The 17,467-nt window shown below is 50.0% G+C and overlaps 1 protein-coding gene across 16 annotated transcripts in view; it reads left to right on the top strand.

Moving 5' to 3' along the window:
- The window catches only part of LOC148820797 (SWI/SNF-related matrix-associated actin-dependent regulator of chromatin subfamily A member 4), a 37,109-nt gene extending 26,037 nt beyond the window's left edge, over nt 1-11,072 (top strand). For 5 of the 16 annotated variants that reach the window (XM_088933221.1, XM_088933222.1, XM_088933225.1 and 2 more), the window contains exons 24-34: nt 676-842; nt 994-1,157; nt 1,691-1,957; nt 2,555-2,632; nt 3,065-3,283; nt 4,210-4,472; nt 5,242-5,350; nt 6,860-6,961; nt 7,746-7,878; nt 9,022-9,161; nt 10,476-11,072. In XM_088933221.1, the coding sequence (XP_088789347.1) occupies nt 676-842; nt 994-1,157; nt 1,691-1,957; nt 2,555-2,632; nt 3,065-3,283; nt 4,210-4,472; nt 5,242-5,350; nt 6,860-6,961; nt 7,746-7,878; nt 9,022-9,161; nt 10,476-10,508 (1,675 nt within the window). In that variant the 3' untranslated portion in view covers nt 10,509-11,072. The remainder of the gene's footprint in view (nt 1-675; nt 843-993; nt 1,158-1,690; nt 1,958-2,554; nt 2,633-3,064; nt 3,284-4,209; nt 4,473-5,241; nt 5,351-6,859; nt 6,962-7,745; nt 7,879-9,021; nt 9,162-10,475) is intronic. The other 11 variants (XM_088933232.1, XM_088933235.1, XM_088933231.1 and 8 more) reach the window with 3 other exon arrangements.
- Nucleotides 11,073-17,467: the final 6,395 nt, after the last annotated feature.

Raw genomic sequence — 17,467 nt, 5'->3', positions numbered from 1 at the left:
GGACTAATACAGTAGAAAGGGGTGTTCATTAATGCCAGATGGACAGATAAAGGTTTATTTCATGCTGAAAAGAAAAGAGAGACAATGTTTCGGCTGTGGAGCCTTCTTCAGGTGTGGAGACACCAGACTTTTCTTTCTTTTCAGCATGCAATCAGTCCTTTGCAGCCTACGCATGCTGACACAGCTGCCTACTTGATTATTGCCAGATAGCTATTAAATCACGAGCCCAGGAACACTATTATATAAGAAAAAAAATGCTACTGTTGCAGTCAATGAAAATGATTCCTGTTTCTTTTATATCATAAATATACTCTATAACATTTGCTAAAGCATACCAAAAACAAATGCCCATTGTCAGCACCTGGCCTACCCCTATAGGGCACCATTGATATTACTGAGTTATTAACCTACATAGTATTTAATTTTACCTTCCGGTATTTTAAGTCCGGTATTGGTGATTTTCTGATTTTACCGGCAAAGTTCTCCTCTAGCAGATTTTGTCCGCTCCATCCGAAGTCCGTTGTACCGAGGGTTTGCTGTATCATCGTTGTCCACGTATTGAAATGACTGGACTTGCTAGTAATCAAGGGCTTTGACCTGGGCTAATCCTCACTGCAGTCTCCACCCCGTCCTCCCCCGCGGTCAGTAAAAACCCCTCCCGTCTCTGTGGCGCAGGCCTGACCTGTACCGTGCCTCGGGTAAGTTTGAGCTGTTGGACCGCATCCTCCCGAAGCTGAGGGCCACCAATCACAAGGTGCTGCTGTTCTGTCAGATGACCTCACTCATGACCATCATGGAAGACTACTTTGCTTACCGCAACTTCAAATACCTCAGGCTGGACGGTGAGTAAGGAAGCATGGCTTTTTTTGGCAACCGTATCCCTGTTTTTGCACGTTGACACCCACGTGCTAGCCTCCGCTACCCGTTTCAACATGGAAACGCCATCTTAGTTTTTGACCTTTTCTCCGCTCTCCTTTCACCCACCCTGTCCAGGGACCACCAAAGCTGAAGATCGCGGGATGCTGCTCAAGGCGTTCAATGACCCCAACTCCTCCTACTTCGTGTTTCTGCTGAGCACCCGCGCTGGAGGGCTGGGTCTGAATCTGCAGTCCGCAGACACCGTGATCATTTTCGACAGCGACTGGAACCCCCACCAGGTGAGAGGGAGCACCCCTCTTTCCCAAGACGCGGGGGCTTAGCGGCGGGATTCCTGGGCACGGTTTGTGACCGATTCAGTCCGCGATGAGAGCTGCACTCTGCAGAGCTCAGATTCACACAGATACCATGCGCTTCTGTATTCACCCTGCTCAATGGTGAGAGAAAACGCCCCCAGTATTTTGGCCTGATGTGTGAAACTGTAAGCAAGCTACATTATTGCAGCAGGCATTGCGATGGGCTCTTGGATGGATCATGGATCAGAGGTTTCCCAGGCGTGGCCTAGATCAAGGCCTGAGGTTGCAGGTCTGGGTCTGGGTGGTGGAACTCACAAACCATGATCCAGGTTCTCCTGCGCACCCCGATCTTTGCCTTCCTGAGCCAGTGCAGGGTTGCTGATGTGGCTTGAGTTGATAGCTGGGGTGCGGCCAGCTCTAGGCTTAAAGGAGGGGGGTTGGCGGGGTAGAAGCCTGCAGCCGGCCTGTTCACCTACCCCCCACCCCCTATGCCCTCCCCCGTCTCGTTCCCATTCCAGGACCTGCAGGCGCAGGACCGCGCGCACCGCATCGGCCAGCAGAACGAGGTGCGCGTCCTGCGGCTGTGCACGGTCAACAGCGTGGAGGAGAAGATCCTGGCCGCCGCTAAGTACAAACTGAATGTGGACCAGAAGGTGATCCAGGCGGGCATGTTCGATCAGAAATCCAGCAGCCATGAGCGGCGGGCCTTCCTGCAGGCCATCCTGGAGCATGAGGAGCAGGACGAGGTCGGGGCTCAAGGGGTGTGGCGCAGTGGGGGGGTGTGGGTGGGTGTGACCTCACTACGACATCCATACCCACGCCCCCCCCCCCTCCTTCTCTCTCTCTCTCTCTCTCTCTCGCTGCTGTCCCTTTCTTCTCTTTGCTCTGCGCTTCTGACTGGTGCTGACCAGCTCCTCTCTTTAAACTGTAAGCGGAACAATTGCAGATCTCATTTTCCTTTTGTTTCTTGTGCCTTTAAAAATTGCAATTGTTTCAGACACTTTCTACCCTTTAACACCTTACTGATTATTGCTCCTTAATGTTTTTAATACTCGTGTGCTCTCTTTTCCATTTCCCTACTAACCTTTCCCCTTCTTTAAAGGCGGGTTTTTAGAAATGTCTCGATTTAAATGTGACTTTTAATAATTTAGATTTGCCTCTTTTTTTTAAAAAAAGGGGGGGGGACAGCACCTTTTCTGTAAAACCAGTTGTCCTCAAAGAAAACGTGCTGAACATTTTTGTATGTTAGCAGCACCAGCACAAATTATAGTTCTGCTCATTGAGTATAGTTTAGATTTTTATAAATCGCGGATCCCTTAGCCCCTGGTGTGTTCCGGTACCCCTAAAAAATGCCGCTTGACTAAGATGCCCTCTCGCCCTAGGAGGAGGACGAGGTGCCGGACGACGAAACGGTGAACCAGATGATCGCCAGGAGCGAAGAGGAGTTTGACCACTTCATGGTGAGTCTGTCTGTTCGAACCCGGGACATGCTGTTTCCTCCCCCCCCCCCACTGCCGATGGGATGAACTCACGGATGGGCATGAAAACCACCCCTTGCTCTCGTGCTCTCACTCCTACCCGGCAGTAAAACTGCACACAGTTACATCTGCTTGTGTATCGTTTCTGTTAAATGGCCGTGCTCTCCATGAGCCAGGCAATGAGAGGCAATTGCAACTCTGGTACTACTCTTGCTGTAATGATTTTGGGAGAGGCACAAGCGTCTTTGTCATAGATTGCTGCACCAGGCGAATTAAATCGCACCTGCTATTTAACTTGCTTATGTTAGCTGCTTATTGCCTTATCGTAGCTGCGTTTCCATTTTGATTCGTCGGGACGTTGCAGCCTGTAACTGGTGGTGGGTTCACGTGCGTGTGTGTGTGCCCGTCTCGTAGCGGATGGACCTGGACCGGCGCCGCGAGGAGGCCCGGAACCCGAAGCGCAAGCCGCGGCTGATGGAGGAGGACGAGCTTCCCACCTGGATCATGAAGGACGACGCCGAGGTGGAGCGGCTGACCTGCGAGGAGGAGGAGGAGAAGATGTTCGGGCGCGGCTCCCGCCAGCGCAAGGAGGTCGACTACAGTGACTCGCTGACCGAGAAGCAGTGGCTCAAGGTGACCCTTCTGTTTTGGAGTCGCCAGTTAAGGTGTTGCTTAATGTGGCCTACACAGTGGAGCCCACACAGTGGGGAATGAGCAAATGTGGGAATACTCCCCCTAGACACGCCTGCCTGCTGGCCTCAAGCCACTCCCCCCCTAGACACACCTGCCTGCTGGCCTCAAGCCACTCCCCCCCCCCACCCAGACACACCTGCCTGCTGCCTTCAAGCCACTCCCCCCCTAGACACACCTTCCTGCTGGCCTCAAGCCATTCTCCCCCACCTAGACACACCTGCCTGCTGGCTTCAAGCCAGTCCCCCCCCCCAGACACACCTGCCTGCTGGCTTCAAGCCACTGCCCCCCCCCCAACCCCCCCCCTCCCCAGACACACCTGCCTGCTGGCCTCAAGCCATTCCCCTCCCCAGACACACCTGCCTGCTGGCCTCAAGCCATTCCCCTCCCCAGACACACCTGCATGCTGGCCTCAAGCCATTCCCCTCCCCAGACACACCTGCCTGCTGGCCTCAAGCCATTCCCCTCCCCAGACACACCTGCATGCTGGCCTCAAGCCACCCCCCCCAGACACACCTTCCTGCTGGCCTCAAGCCACTCTCCCCCACATAGACACACCTTCCTGCTGGCCTCAAGCCACTCTCCCTCCCCCTAGACACATCTGCCTGCTGGCCTCAAGCCACTCTCCCCCCCTAGACACACCTGCCTAAGAGGCTGATGGTTAAAGTCTGGTCTATTAAAAACGTAGGACCGTGAACAGACAAAAGTTACATGTTCCAGACAAAGCAGGTCCAAGTTCATTCAGTCTTGCTGCTGACAAAGCCCAGACATAAAACCACTCGGCCAGCATGGGTAGGCCCGTCTGAGCGAGCCGTCCGCCGCCCGTGTCAAGAAGATGACCAGGGCGCTGCCCGTCCTTCCTCCCGCAGGCAATTGAAGAAGGCACCCTGGAGGAGATCGAGGAGGAGGTGCGGCAGAAGAAGACGACCCGCAAGAGGAAGCGCGACCGTGACCTGGACCTGGGGGCGCCCTCCACCCCCACCACCAGCACCCGCAGCCGCGAGAAGGACGAGGACATCAAGAAGCAGAAGAAGCGTGGCCGGCCGCCTGCCGAGAAGCTCTCCCCCAACCCCCCCAACCTCACCAAGAAGATGAAGAAGATCGTCGACGCCGTCATCAAGTACAAGGACAGGTGAGGGGCGGGCTGCCCCTCAGGGAGGGCTCCTGTGCCTGCAGTGAGAGGCCGAGGCCTGGCAGCTGTGCCACCTTCTCCTGCCAAAAGCTCCTGGGTTTATCTGTGCACTGTGGGCACTCTCCTCAGCAGAGAGGCGCTGCGATCTGTCTTTTACACACAGAATTTCAGTTCTCTTTCTGGGTTTCAGTCCCTGGTGCCCGTTGTCCTGCAGTCCAGCCGGGAGAACGCGTCGGAGACGTTTTCTTGACCATTGCTCCACCGCCTTCCCTCACTTGCTCTCCTGACCCGTTGTAGCTCAAAACAGCTGCTTGTTATAGGATTTGCTTAGATGCAATAAGATATTTTTACTCTCTTCTTTAGGACTTGAGAGCAGTGTGTTAAAGCTAGGGCTCTGGGCTCATTGCCCAAGAGGGGTGGGTTCAACTCCTAGGTGTGGGCTCTGCGCTTTTATCCCTAAACAGGACACTACCCAGAAAGCTCCAGGGCACCAGGAATGCTGGGATAATACCCGCACTGGCCTTATGACCTGCACAGAGGGGTAGTCCTTTACTTCATTCTCTTCACAGCACAGATACCCAGAACTGCTTTGGCCACAATCTTTTATTATTTATTACCTTGAAATAGAGTCACAAGCAAACCATGTGAGGGGGAAGGTTATAGATGCAGAAAGATAGTCTGTCCCTGGGTGGCGAGTGGTCTGAGGCCCGTGGTGGTCAGTTTGGATGGCCAGTTTCTGACCCCGCCCCCACCCCCTGCTTTTTCACAGCAGTAATGGCCGGCAGCTGAGCGAAGTGTTTATCCAGCTCCCGTCCCGCAAGGAGCTGCCCGAGTACTACGAGCTGATTCGCAAGCCTGTGGACTTCAAGAAGATCAAGGTAGGGCAGCAGCCCCACACTTCCATTTCACTTCTTTACACAACGGGTGGCGGGAGTCTGGAACAAGACTGGGGGGGGGGAGTGGCTTGAGGCCAGCAGGCAGGTGTGTCTGGGGGGGGAGAGTGGCTTGAGGCCAGCAGGCAGGTGTGTCTAGGGGTGGGAGTGGCTTGAGGCCAGCAGGCAGGTGTGTCTAGTGGGGGGAGAGTGGCTTGAGGCCAGCAGGCAGGTGTGTCTAGGGGGGGAGTGGCTTGAGGCCAGCAGAACCCACCTGAACTACATAAATTATATGTCCACCTGTTTTGGATAAATTAAGCAGATGAAAATGAATGAATTTACACTGTTCCTTTAGATTTAAAGGATCAGTGTTCTATTGTGGTATTTTGGGACAAGCATATGTGTAATTATTAACCCTTCTCGAAACATTCAGTAGTGCTTTCCTGGAAAAGCTTTGAGACAAGTTGCTTATCAGATCAGCTGTCTACCAAGTAAGGAAAATGCATTTTTCACTAAAGATTTTATGTGGTAAAACAAAAGCTATAGAAAAGAGATTTTAAGCATTTACCAGTGAGCTGGTGATACATACCCCTTAGGAATACAGGGTGTACTAATATAAAGCACTGTTTTAAAATACTGTGGATTTTGTGGAAAAATACTGAGGAAGCAGTTGACCCTAAGATGAAGGCTTATTGGAAAGGTAGACTGTCTTTCTTTTGAAAGTGTTAAATTGCAGAAGACGAGTGCTTCTGCATAAGAGAGTTTGGCGCAGGGGACAAGGCATTGTCTAGCAGCACATAGTGGGCTGTCTTTCCTCTGCAGCACCTTAAAGAACTGTAAGCAATGGTCGTGGGATCAGTATCCTCAAAGCAAAGTGCTAAATCAGCAGCAGTCTGAGAGCCGTGTCTCCTGCTCTTAAAGGGACTATCTGTCACGTACTGTACGTCAGTGCCCGGTGTTCTAAAGCATGAACACTTTGATCTCATTGTCGTGTTCTGTTAAGAGCCAGTCATGCTTTCACTGCAGAGCTTCAGCTTTGTTAACTATTAAAATGTTGCTAGTAGTTCAGTGATCCGGGGATCTGTGTTTCTTGAAGGATCCAATGCGAATTTATTTCGATAACATGTCGGGGAGCAAATTGTTCCAACTCTCACAAATCTTCATTTCAATCATAAACTCTTTCTTAGTTTCTATTTGTGAGAAGGGCTTTTAATTTTAGTCCTGAAATCCGGTTATCCAGGTTGACTTTGTCCATAGTCTTTGAGTACAAAGGCTCCTCTGTTCAAGACTAACAAGGTTTAGTTCCTTAAAGCGGTACAAGATGTTCCTCTAGGGCCAGGATCAGTTAACCTTTTGTCCTCTTTTTGGACTGATTCCAGAGCGGTATAGTCTTTCCTACGTGGTGACGCATAATATTTTTCCCAGCCCTCTGCAAATCCCTTCCTTTCTGTCTGTGATGATGGAACTGTCAGGTAGGCCATCTTATGCCAAAATTGCTCCCGTCTTTTGCCGCAGGAGAGAATCCGGAACCACAAGTACCGCAGCCTCAACGACCTAGAGAAGGACGTCATGCTCCTGTGCCAGAACGCACAGACCTTCAACCTGGAGGGCTCGCTGGTGAGAGACGCTGTGCCCGCGTTCGGGCTTTCACTGACACCGACACACCAGCTCCCCGACTGCTCAGCAGATGAGGAGGGCAGAGGAAGTCTCCCACCCCCCCCCTCCCCAAAAAAAGTTACTTAAAATGCACACACTAGCCGTTGAAAACTAGGGATTGGGTGTTTTATTTTAACTTTCAAGGAGCTTTCACAACCAGTAATCTATCAATCTGGTTTCTAACTAAACATGGAACCTTAGAAAATAGAACATGAGTACTTGGAACATTACAGGGTCGTGGGGGAGCAGAGCAGGGTAGGCCAGCTAGTTCATCACAGGGAACACACAAGCACACACTGGCACCAGGGGCAATTTTCCAAATAGCCAATAAACCTATCAGTGTGTCTTTGGACACAAACACCTGGAGAACATACAAACTCCACACAGTCACCAGTTATAAAAATGATTTTTTCATATCCATATAGCAGGGTTTTGCCACATATAGATCAGACTAGTGTTGTTTCTTTTAAGTGTTTGCTGTCGGGGCAGACTGCAGATTAACTCCTTTCTTTCTGAAAGACTTATCTGCTGCCGCCTGCAAACATGGCTGAAAGCTGTGGATAGTGAGGTGCTATGTTTCATTGTACAGCTGACCTCCCCCCCCCGGCAAGCAGTATTAACACCATCGGGGCACACATGGAGGCTGACACCAGCTGTGTCCTGTCTCCAGCTCTGCGGGAATCCCGCTCGGCCTTCAGTGACTGTGTTCAGGAGTCGCGAGCGTTTCCCCTCCCTGTCCCTGCAGATCTACGAGGACTCCATCGTGCTGCAGTCCGTGTTCACCAGCGTGCGGCAGAAGATCGAGAAGGAGGAGGACAGCGAGGGCGATGAGAGCGAGGAGGAGGAGGAAGAGGTGGACGAAGGCTCCGAGTCTGAGTGTAAGGAATCGGTCCTGTGTCCTGAACTGCTATAAGACTGAATGCATTTAACACCATGGCATGTAGAGAAACCACTACATTAAACGTGGAAGAGTCCCTTTTAAGATCCAGTTGACAATTATGCAATTCCACCACCTGCCACAAGAGGGAATCAGTCCATCTTTGGTTTCAATCTGCTGCTAATAATAATAATCCTTGCACTTATATGGCACTTTTCTGGACCCCTCACTCAAAGCTCTTTACAGGTAATGGGGACTCCCCTCCACCACCACCAGTGTGCAGCCCCACCTGGATGATGCTACTGCAGCCATAGTGCGCCAGTACACTCACCACCCACCAGTTATCAGTGGGGAGGAGAACAGAGTGATGAAGCCAGTTCATAGTTGGGGATTATTAGGAGGCCATTATTGGTAAAGGCCAGGGGGAAACTTGGCTAGGATGCCAGGGTAATACCCCTGCTCTTTTTGAATAATGCCCTTGGCTTCTTAATGACCACGGAGAGTCAGGCCCTTGGTTTTATGTCTAGTACAGATAGTGATGCGAAAGCTGCAGAAATTGTAAATACCCTCTCTACTGCAGCCAGAATAGCCTTTTGCTGTTCTTTTTAAGTTTGAGTCACAACACCTTAATGCCTGAGACCGAGAAACTAAAGAGCACTACAGCTGTTTGAAAAAGATGTAATTGGAGATTAATCCACTGTCCCAGACACATGTAAATACTCCCAATGTAGAAACGTGTCCTGGAAAATGTGGACATTTGCAAACTGACTTTTCAACAACATGGCTGCGTAGCTAGAAAACGTAAGAGAAACTGCCAGTCCTGCTGGAGAGCTGGGGGATCATGATAGTGCTTTTTTTGTACAGCGTGACAGAGGAATACACAGGGCTGCTTTGCACCTGCAGTGTCACTCTGGGCTTCTTCTCATGCTGAACTGCAATTATTAACATTTGCACAAGACAAACTGAGCATGTATGGAAATTGGTTGTGTGATGCAAATACGAGGCTCTGGCATCCCTGGAGAAGCTGCCTGGGGTCATTCCTGAGGGATTGGGAGCCTCCGGTGTTACTGGCTTTGCAATGCTCTGCTTGGCTGTGCTGGAAGCACCCTCACGCCCCTGTTGTGTGTCCCGCTGTCCCGCGCAGCTCGCTCCGTGAAGGTGAAGATCAAGCTGGGGCGCAAGGAGAAGAGCCAGGAGCGCGGGAAGGGCCGGCGCCGGCCCGGCCGGGGTTCGAGGGCCAAGCCCGTCGTCAGTGACGACGACAGCGAGGAGGAGCAAGAGGAGGTGAGGGCCACCAGGGGGCGCCAGACCCCACCCGTTTAATTACCAACACGATCGCTTTGCTGGTTTCGGGTAATTGCAGAAGCTGTTTTTAGCATCTTTTGCAAGAACAGGTAAAGCATTATTGCAGTGTTTCCCTTGCTCAACCAGAAAAGGAAGGGTGTACTCTCAGTAGATCTGATTATTTTATCCAAACGTAATATATTCAAAGCAGGTTACAGTTGACTTATTGTAATTATTGCCATTTTTTAGCTTGGTACGTCAGTGATTTATCACATTCTGTAAGAAAATCCACTATTGAGTTCTCTTGAACAAGAGTCCAGTTTATCCCTCTCATGGAATCAACTTTGTCAGGCAAGAACCTTACATGTAGGGGTGTTGGCAGGAAGTAATGCCCTTAACGCTCGTAAGAACATAATTTTTACAAGAGGAGCCAGTCGGCCCATCCAACCTGTTTGGTAGTTTGTAGTTAATTGGTACCAGGATCTCATGCAGCAAAAACCAGGGTATTGGCTTCATCAACATGGCTGGGCAGCTTGTTTCAGTCTTCTCAACCCTTCGCCTCCTGTTCCCCGTTTGAAAACTCGCTTCCACCTGTGCTCTCCGGTTCTCATTGGGCTGCTGGTTCTGGAGAAGTCCACTGGCTTTGAGGATCGGGAACACAGGTGTCAGATCCCGTCGGAACCGCTTGCAGAACTCCTGGGTCGCCCATCTCGCAGTGACCCCTCCTTTAACGAGCTCCGGTTACTGTGCGAGTCTTTGTGAATGTCCCAGCTACAGGCTGCCACAGGCAATTCCGGAGTTGACATTCCGATTCCCCCTCGTTTGCGTAAAAAAACACGGATGCAAACGCGAGGGGGCCGTTTGGCTTGTCTTGCTTGTCCTGGTGCACTCGTGGCAAATAAGAGATCACTTTATTGGCCATGTACAATTTTTATGCATTAGGAATTAGTCTTGGATTCGGAGCGCAGGGTCAGCCATTTATACAGCGCCCCTGGAGCAGCTGGGGTTAAGGGCCTTGCTTAGGGGCCCAACGGAGTAGAATTCCTCTCCCGGCCACGGGATTTGAACCGGCAACCTTTCAGCCACAAGCGCAGATCCTTAGCCACAGAACCACCACTCCGCCCTCATCAATCCAAGGTTGTGTCCCGGCCCATTGGGATGGCTTGTTTCAGGTCCCTGGTATCCTATCTTTGTATAACAGCCTTCCGGTCTTCAGGCAGGTTCCGAGGCAGTTGAACCAGGGCATGTGGCGGGATCATAAGGGCTGCAGTGCCGAACTGACGTGCCGTTGTCTCCCTCCCTCTCTCTCTGCAGGAACGCTCTGCTAGTGGCAGCGAAGAGGACTGAGCTACATGAAGGACCAATCCCACAGCCCCCGTCACCCTCGAGCCCCCGCAGTTTTATGTAGAGCAAGCAACGGGTTAAGGGGTTAGTTGTCATAGATGAGCAGATTTTTTTTTTTAGCGAAAACCAACTATCTTAAAAAATCATGGATGAAACAAAACCGAAGACAAAAGCAAATAGAAGAGAAACCTACTTCCATATTTATACAGCAGCTGGTATGAACGTGGGACTGTTCTGCCGTCTTGCCATTTTCTGGCAAGCTCGTGAAGCTGCAGCGGAATCGTGACAGTGGGAACAGTTCTGGTTTTTAATTTTTTTTATTTCCATGGCAGTACTGTATGTACAGATACAGTAATAGGAGCCTGTGTTTTCCAAACTGTGAATGCATGTGTGTTGTCAGTTGAAATGCACTCCAATGTGCTGTTCTGTATTTTAAACCTAAGCAGGTCATGATGACAGCCCTCCCCCAGGGCTTTTATTTAAAGGGTTTGTGATGGGGGGGGGGGGTGTCTTTCTGTTTGTGTCAATGTCACTGGATCTCAAAGACTACAATAAATAAATCTTACCGATCTTGTGCTTTTTGTCTTGTTTCTTCCCTTTTTTTGGAACCTGCAGTTATTTGTTTTTCCCCCCCATCACCTCCCGTTTGAGAATAGCTAATTAACTGCACTGCTCAAACTGTTTGCTATTCGAACCCGGGCTCCACAGCTGCCTTACAGGATACTAAGCAGCAGTTGGAGTGATCCGTCTCCTATAGAGACTGCAAGTTTCTGGGCATGTGGCAAATCTGGGATGGGGGTTGCTGTCTGTATGTAGGGCCAAGACTCTTGCCCATCGAACCCTGGCAGCATATTCCTTAGCAATTGTGCTGCTTTCCTGCAAGCATCTGCTAGGCCACAGGGGGCACTGTGGTCTGAGACTGCTCTGGCTTACTGATCTCGCACTGCCGGTGGTGTAGCTCAGCCCTCTGTGCTTCGCCACTATCGGCTCATGGCATGACCATGGACTCGAACCCACAACCCCGAAAGAGATAAGCCTGAGCACAGTGCCCTCGGGAAGAAGTGTGGGCCTTCGGGTAGGATGGGCACCCCCTCGTGGTGCAGGGCGCACCTCTTCGCCCACACGTCTCCAGTCGCGATCCTGCTGGGACAGGGGGTTCCTCTAGCAGGGAGCTAGTCAAGCAGGCTCAAAAACCTGCACCATTTCTGTGCTGTAGATGGACACTGCTGGGACTGGAACAGCCTGGCAGCCCAGCAGGACACGGGGATGCAGGGATTCACTGGGGGTGTCCTAGATCTGGAGGGATCCTGCATAGCAGGTTATGTGATTTTCATGTTAATCCAAGACCTTAATAAATTAACTCTATTAGGGATTTGGCCTGGTTGGTCAATAGTCTCCTCACTTGAAGTGTTTTTCCCCAGTTGGTGATTTATGGAAACTTGCAGGGGTTGTGGCTCCTCCGTGGAATTAAACCTTTACTTGTTCCTTTGCACTTTGCCGCTAGATCGGTACGCTGTCTCAGCCTCGTGCATGTCTGGCCTAGCAGGCACAGCAAAGCCTATATCCCCATCCTGGGGAGCGCGCTGCAATTTTAACATGGCTGGTTGATTTGGACCAGTCCTTTTAGTCCTTTTAGTCTTTTAGTCCTTTCCAAGCAACTGGACGCAGACGGAAGCTAATAACGCAGCCGACTCACAGCGGTTAAGTCCCCGTTCAGTCAGATATCGCTCGCTGGCCCCTGCTCGCGTGCCCAGAGCTCTGGACTGCACTCCCAGAATTCCCAGCGCAAGCGACAGCCGTGGGTGAAATTCTGCTTGCCCCCGTGAACTGCCTAGGGCCTCCGTTCTCTCATTCGCTCTGCTCGTCTCCGCCTGAAGCCAGCTGCTCTCTGTGCTTGCTGTGTCCGTTATCATTCCTGTGCTCAGGGAAATCAAGGTTAACTCTGCGTCTGAAGTTATAATACAGCAGCCTGGAAAGCTGGAATCTACATTTCCTGCTTTTTAAATTATGGCACATACCGGAGAAATCCTCCAACATTTCCGTTTAGAAAAATGTATTTGGAAATATAAAACAGCAACGATATGCTGCCCCAACCATGAAAATTTTGTATGTTCTTGTCCTGTAATGTCTCCAGAAATCATTCCAAATCTGTTTCCCTTTAATACTTTCTTAGCAAGTTGAAAAGCTGTGGTGGAGGCAGAGTGGATTTGACAGCGCTGCCTAAAAAGTGTAATGTGTAATATTATGTCATGGATAGGCCTCAGAGCAGTGTACATCTCCAGCTTGAGTCTCCTTGAGCTCCTTCCTACTGCTTTACCCTGAAGGAATCTTGTAAGGGCTGATACAAGTCAGGAGAAATGACATCCCAGAACTAAAAGTAGCAAGGCCCTGACATTAAAATGAACACATTCACACACGAGTGCCACAAATCAGTGGGTGAGAGGCTGTTCATTTTTCCTTCTGAACCCACCTGTGGTATAATGTCAGTACCCGTGTCAGGCCCTGCACTGTGGTGTTCTTGGTGGTTCTGTGACCTCCCTCTGTTTGTATTTGAATATGGAAACACAGAAGGAAATGAAGCAAGGCAAGAATGAGCTGCACTCTAACTTTAATAGATGGTGTGTCACAACCTGGCCCACTACCCTGTTCATGTTCCGGAAGGGTGTGAGATCACAGGGTTTCAGAGGGCTGAACTGAGTGAATTACTCCACTGGTGTGTCCCAATGTCAGGAAAGGAGAACTCTAGAAAGACTTGAGCAAAAACGCACAACCCTGACAGAAGAGGTGAAAGACAAAGGACACTTCATCCCTTCCTCTCTCCCACACTGGCAATAGTGAGTTTCTTAGAGAGGAAATAAGCAGTCTGTCCTGGATACAGGCCCTCTGCCTTCTCTTTTTTACTTTTCACACCTGCTGCTGGTCCTGGGTACGAATCTCATCTGGGCCATCATGTGCGCAGCCTGTACTATCCCAGTACTGACCCGACCCGGCCTTGCAGAACTCCTGAGGTTTGATGGGATGAGCCTGCATCACACCCTGGTCACACTTGGTGCACATCTGATGAAGAAGAAGAGATGAAGACTGATGCTGCAGAGTGTGTTGTGCGCCTCACCCAACAACCACAAAGGAGCCCCCTCCATCTGGACCCGGCCTGGGTGTGCAGTAGTGAATTAGCACAGTGCAAGGTTGTCCTGTCGTGTTGCAAAACAATGCGTAACACAATGGCAATACTGTTTCATGCCATGTTAACATCACTTTAAATACAAATTATTTCATATAGTTATATCATAAATACAAACGTATTATTTCTTGGAACCCTGAGAGGCGAAGTGAAATTCAGAGGAAAGCATCCATGCAGTAGCTCAGTGCTGTGCTTGTGATGTGATGAGCAGAGGTGGGGCCCGGTGACAGGACAGTCTCGCCCACGTGATGTTGTGAGCAGGCTCTCGGTCCTGTGCCAGCCCCTGCAGGGGGCGGCGGAGAGCCACACTGGAGCGAAGACTTCAGTCCAGTCATCGAGGGGTCAGGGAGTGGGAGTGGGCACGGCAGGCCTCTCACAGACCTCTGAGTCTCACTCTAAAGCATCTTAAAACCGCCCACTGTGAGAAGCACGTAACCCTCCTGCAGGCTTTCAAGGTATTTCCTGCTCTAAGCTGTTTTAACAGACAATCGTGTTCCGAGTGGGGAATCAGAGGAAAAGCACATGACCCCTTTAACTATTGACACCCCTCACTACTGCTATCCCCTGACATCCGTACTAAGTTTCAGCAAATTTGTGTTCCTCCTCTCTTCCCCTCTCACGGGACTTCTGAGAGCCACAACTCCCACCCGTGACCAGTACGTCAGCGATCTACTCAAACCTGAAACCTGATCGGGCAGTGAGAAGCGCTGTCTCATGCAGCTTTCACAGCTCCGGATCACTGCTGCACCCTGGGCTGCTTCGTGCTGCTCTGAAGGAAGAGCTTATCTTAACCAGCGGCCTTGATCATCAGTAAAACAGGGCTCTTTTCTTTGCTTATCCTCAAGGACACGATAAGACGTGACCTTCAAGCGCAGGGACAATCCAGAGCCTTCATTCAGGACAAGAGACCCCGGACGGCACCCAGCGCTGTCGACTCGTGGCCTTTAGAAGTCAAAGCCAAAAATACACACAGGCACATGTGAGCAATAGCCTAGGGGAGTCAGTCTTCTGGAAATAATGGTCATAAGATGTTTTTTTGAACACAAAAAAATAACCCTTTGTTGCACATCACAGACAAATACCAGCTGTGGTTTCAGGCTGTGTAAATTTCACGATGCATAAAATGCTAGAATGTGGCATTTTTTTAGTTGATTCAAGATCACCTTTAGCAGAAGCACTGCAGTTTTCACCTGGGTGGACGTATGGTTAGCCTGGTAGCAAATCACATCAGGGAGAGTGTGAATTCTCCTCACCCTAGTTCCAGTTGTTATTCATGTTGCTGTAGGTCCTCCAGGTGCACCTGGTGTCTTTAACCTGGAATTCACCTAACTTTAACCCAGATTCCAGATTCTCCGCCAGGATGGAAACGTGACTTTCAAGACACAGCAGTCTGAGACATTTCAGGTTTTTTTAATCTTAAAGATAACCCAACAGCATGTACTGTAGCAGATATTTCCTGGACGTTTTCCTATTTGAGTTGAATGCGTGGAGACAGGGGTGGGGTTCATTCAGTGTCAGGGCAGATATTTCTCCCTTGCAAGAGCCTGCAGCTGGGAATCACCTGAAACATGCTCCAGCCACTGTGGAACCAGAGCCACTTTATTTATTTTCAGTTGCAGAGCCGGATGGAAAGAATTTCCCACTTTCAGCTGCGCCAGGAAGCTCGGGGAGGGGGGGCTGTGGAATGTGGATCCAGTTTCCAGGGAGCATCCTGTCTCCCTGCGCCGATGACGGAGGAGAGGAGGGGGCGGGGCCGAGCCGTGGTGTGATGTTGTGTGGAGAAGGTGGGGAGTTGTGAGTCAGGGCTCCTCCTCGAGATGTCAACAGGAAACAGGAAGAGCCCTGAGCGGCGCATGTGTACGCTTTGTTCTTCCCAGCAGCCTGTGTGAACAAGCGAGTGAACAATCTCTGGAGTCATGCCTCTTTTGCAAAGTGACCCACCAACATTTCGACATTCCTGAAATAACTCTGCGCTCCCCTGAGATGGTTCACCGCACACAAAAGACAAAGGATCGAGACTACGCTGGCATAGTATCTCTGGGTGAGCTGGCCTGAAACAGGTGCAGACTCAATCAGGCTTTTTTAAGGGGGTGAGAGGCAGGGTGAGTCCAGGCTGAGCCCGTCCTTTGCAGTGAAAAGCCTTCTTCCTCAGTATGCCTGCACTCTCACCTTGGTAAGGAGCCCTGCTGCTGTGAGAGGTTGCTCACACTTCCCTGTGGTTTTACGTTTAGGTTTTGGAAACTCATTATAAATGTGGAAGGTGTGGTGGCGAGGTGGTTAGCACTGCTGCCTCGCAGCACTGACTGTGGGCTTAATTACTGGGGTGCTGTCTGTGTGGAGTTTGTATGTTCTCTCCTTCTGGGAATCCTTCAGGTGCCCTGGCTTCCTCCCACAGTCCAAAGACACATTAGTAGGTTAATTGGTCTATTTCAGGGAAAAATTGGTAAGCGGACCAGTTGAAGTATTTTCAGCAGCACTGTGGAAGAGTGGTTTAGGCTCTGGATTCAAAGCTGGAAGGCCAAGCAGGCCTTTATAAATCCAAGTCATTTTGGATAAAAGTGCCAGCCAAATACATTAGGAACAATTTGCAGTGCCAGCCAAGATTTGTATCATATTGACAAGCTTACCAAGAGAGAGAAGATGATTTAGCCATGGTTTTATGTTTTCTTCAGGACTGGCCTCAACCTGCACATTTATTTGTAGTGTAAACTTTACATCCAGGAAGTGCTGATTACACAACTGCTACTCTTACTGTATTGCTAGCCTTGGGTAAATGGGACTCGTGTCCACTGACGTCTGCATAGAGAGGCTACAAACGAGGAAGGAAATTCACAGATTTCTCAGAAGCCTTTCTGGGGTGAACTGTGTGCCAGTGACGGACACCAGAGCTGGAGAAACTCCTCCTCCGAAGAGCCCCTAATGGCAATGATATCAGGCCTGAGGGGGCCTGAACCGGCTCAGGCCCGAAGCTCTGAGGTAAACGCGCAGGCCTTGCCCTCTCCTGGTCTCCATGGCGATGCCGGCCCAGCCTTGTAGGGATCCAGATAAGGCCTGTGCAGCCCTCTCTCAAGAACTGGATGGTCAAGGGCAGGAGTGAGGCCCCTCCACATTGACGCAAGTGGAGTTTTAAAAATTTGTGGGCGTAAGGGGAAGAGAGAGACAGAAAGAACATTCTCCTCAGAAAGCTTTTGAACAGTCTCAGAACCTCAATCCCTTTGCTCCCCAAAGGAACAACCTTTATTCTTCTTTGTAAAAAACTGCACATTTTGTGACATTTGTATCTGAATTTCTACCTCCCAAATGGAATTTTAAACATCTGCAGTTTTCCCATTGCTATTAAGACTTTTTTAGCTAACCATGACCTGTCCCATCATTCTCCTCACTGGTTATAAGCAAATGGTTCCAATTAGAACTAATCAATGTGAAAGAGTAGAGCATATCATTGGGCTATAGGGAACTTTTCTCTGAAATGAGTGGCAAAGTAGTGTATTGTGGTATTCCTAATGACAAGTAGTAATTGAATTTGTCCTGGCTAAATTCCACTCTGGGATCTGTATAATCCCCCTTAATTTAATTGATGAAGCAATTTCTTCTCCACTTTTTCTGAGGTGTGGTTTTTGTGTACCAGTAGGTGGCGCTTCTCCCTCTATCGGACCTTCCAGACTAACCCTCCTGTATAGTGACTGAAGACACCACAAATGACATCTTTTGAGTAAGATATTATATCCGGTTTTGCTATGTTTATTATAATAGTTATTAAATACGTTTATCATTATATTAG

Source organism: Atractosteus spatula, chromosome 14, assembly GCF_055471065.1.
Source record: "Atractosteus spatula isolate fAtrSpa1 chromosome 14, fAtrSpa1.hap1, whole genome shotgun sequence".
Lineage (NCBI taxonomy): Eukaryota > Metazoa > Chordata > Actinopteri > Semionotiformes > Lepisosteidae > Atractosteus > Atractosteus spatula.
This window is presented reverse-complemented; position numbering and strand designations above follow the sequence as displayed.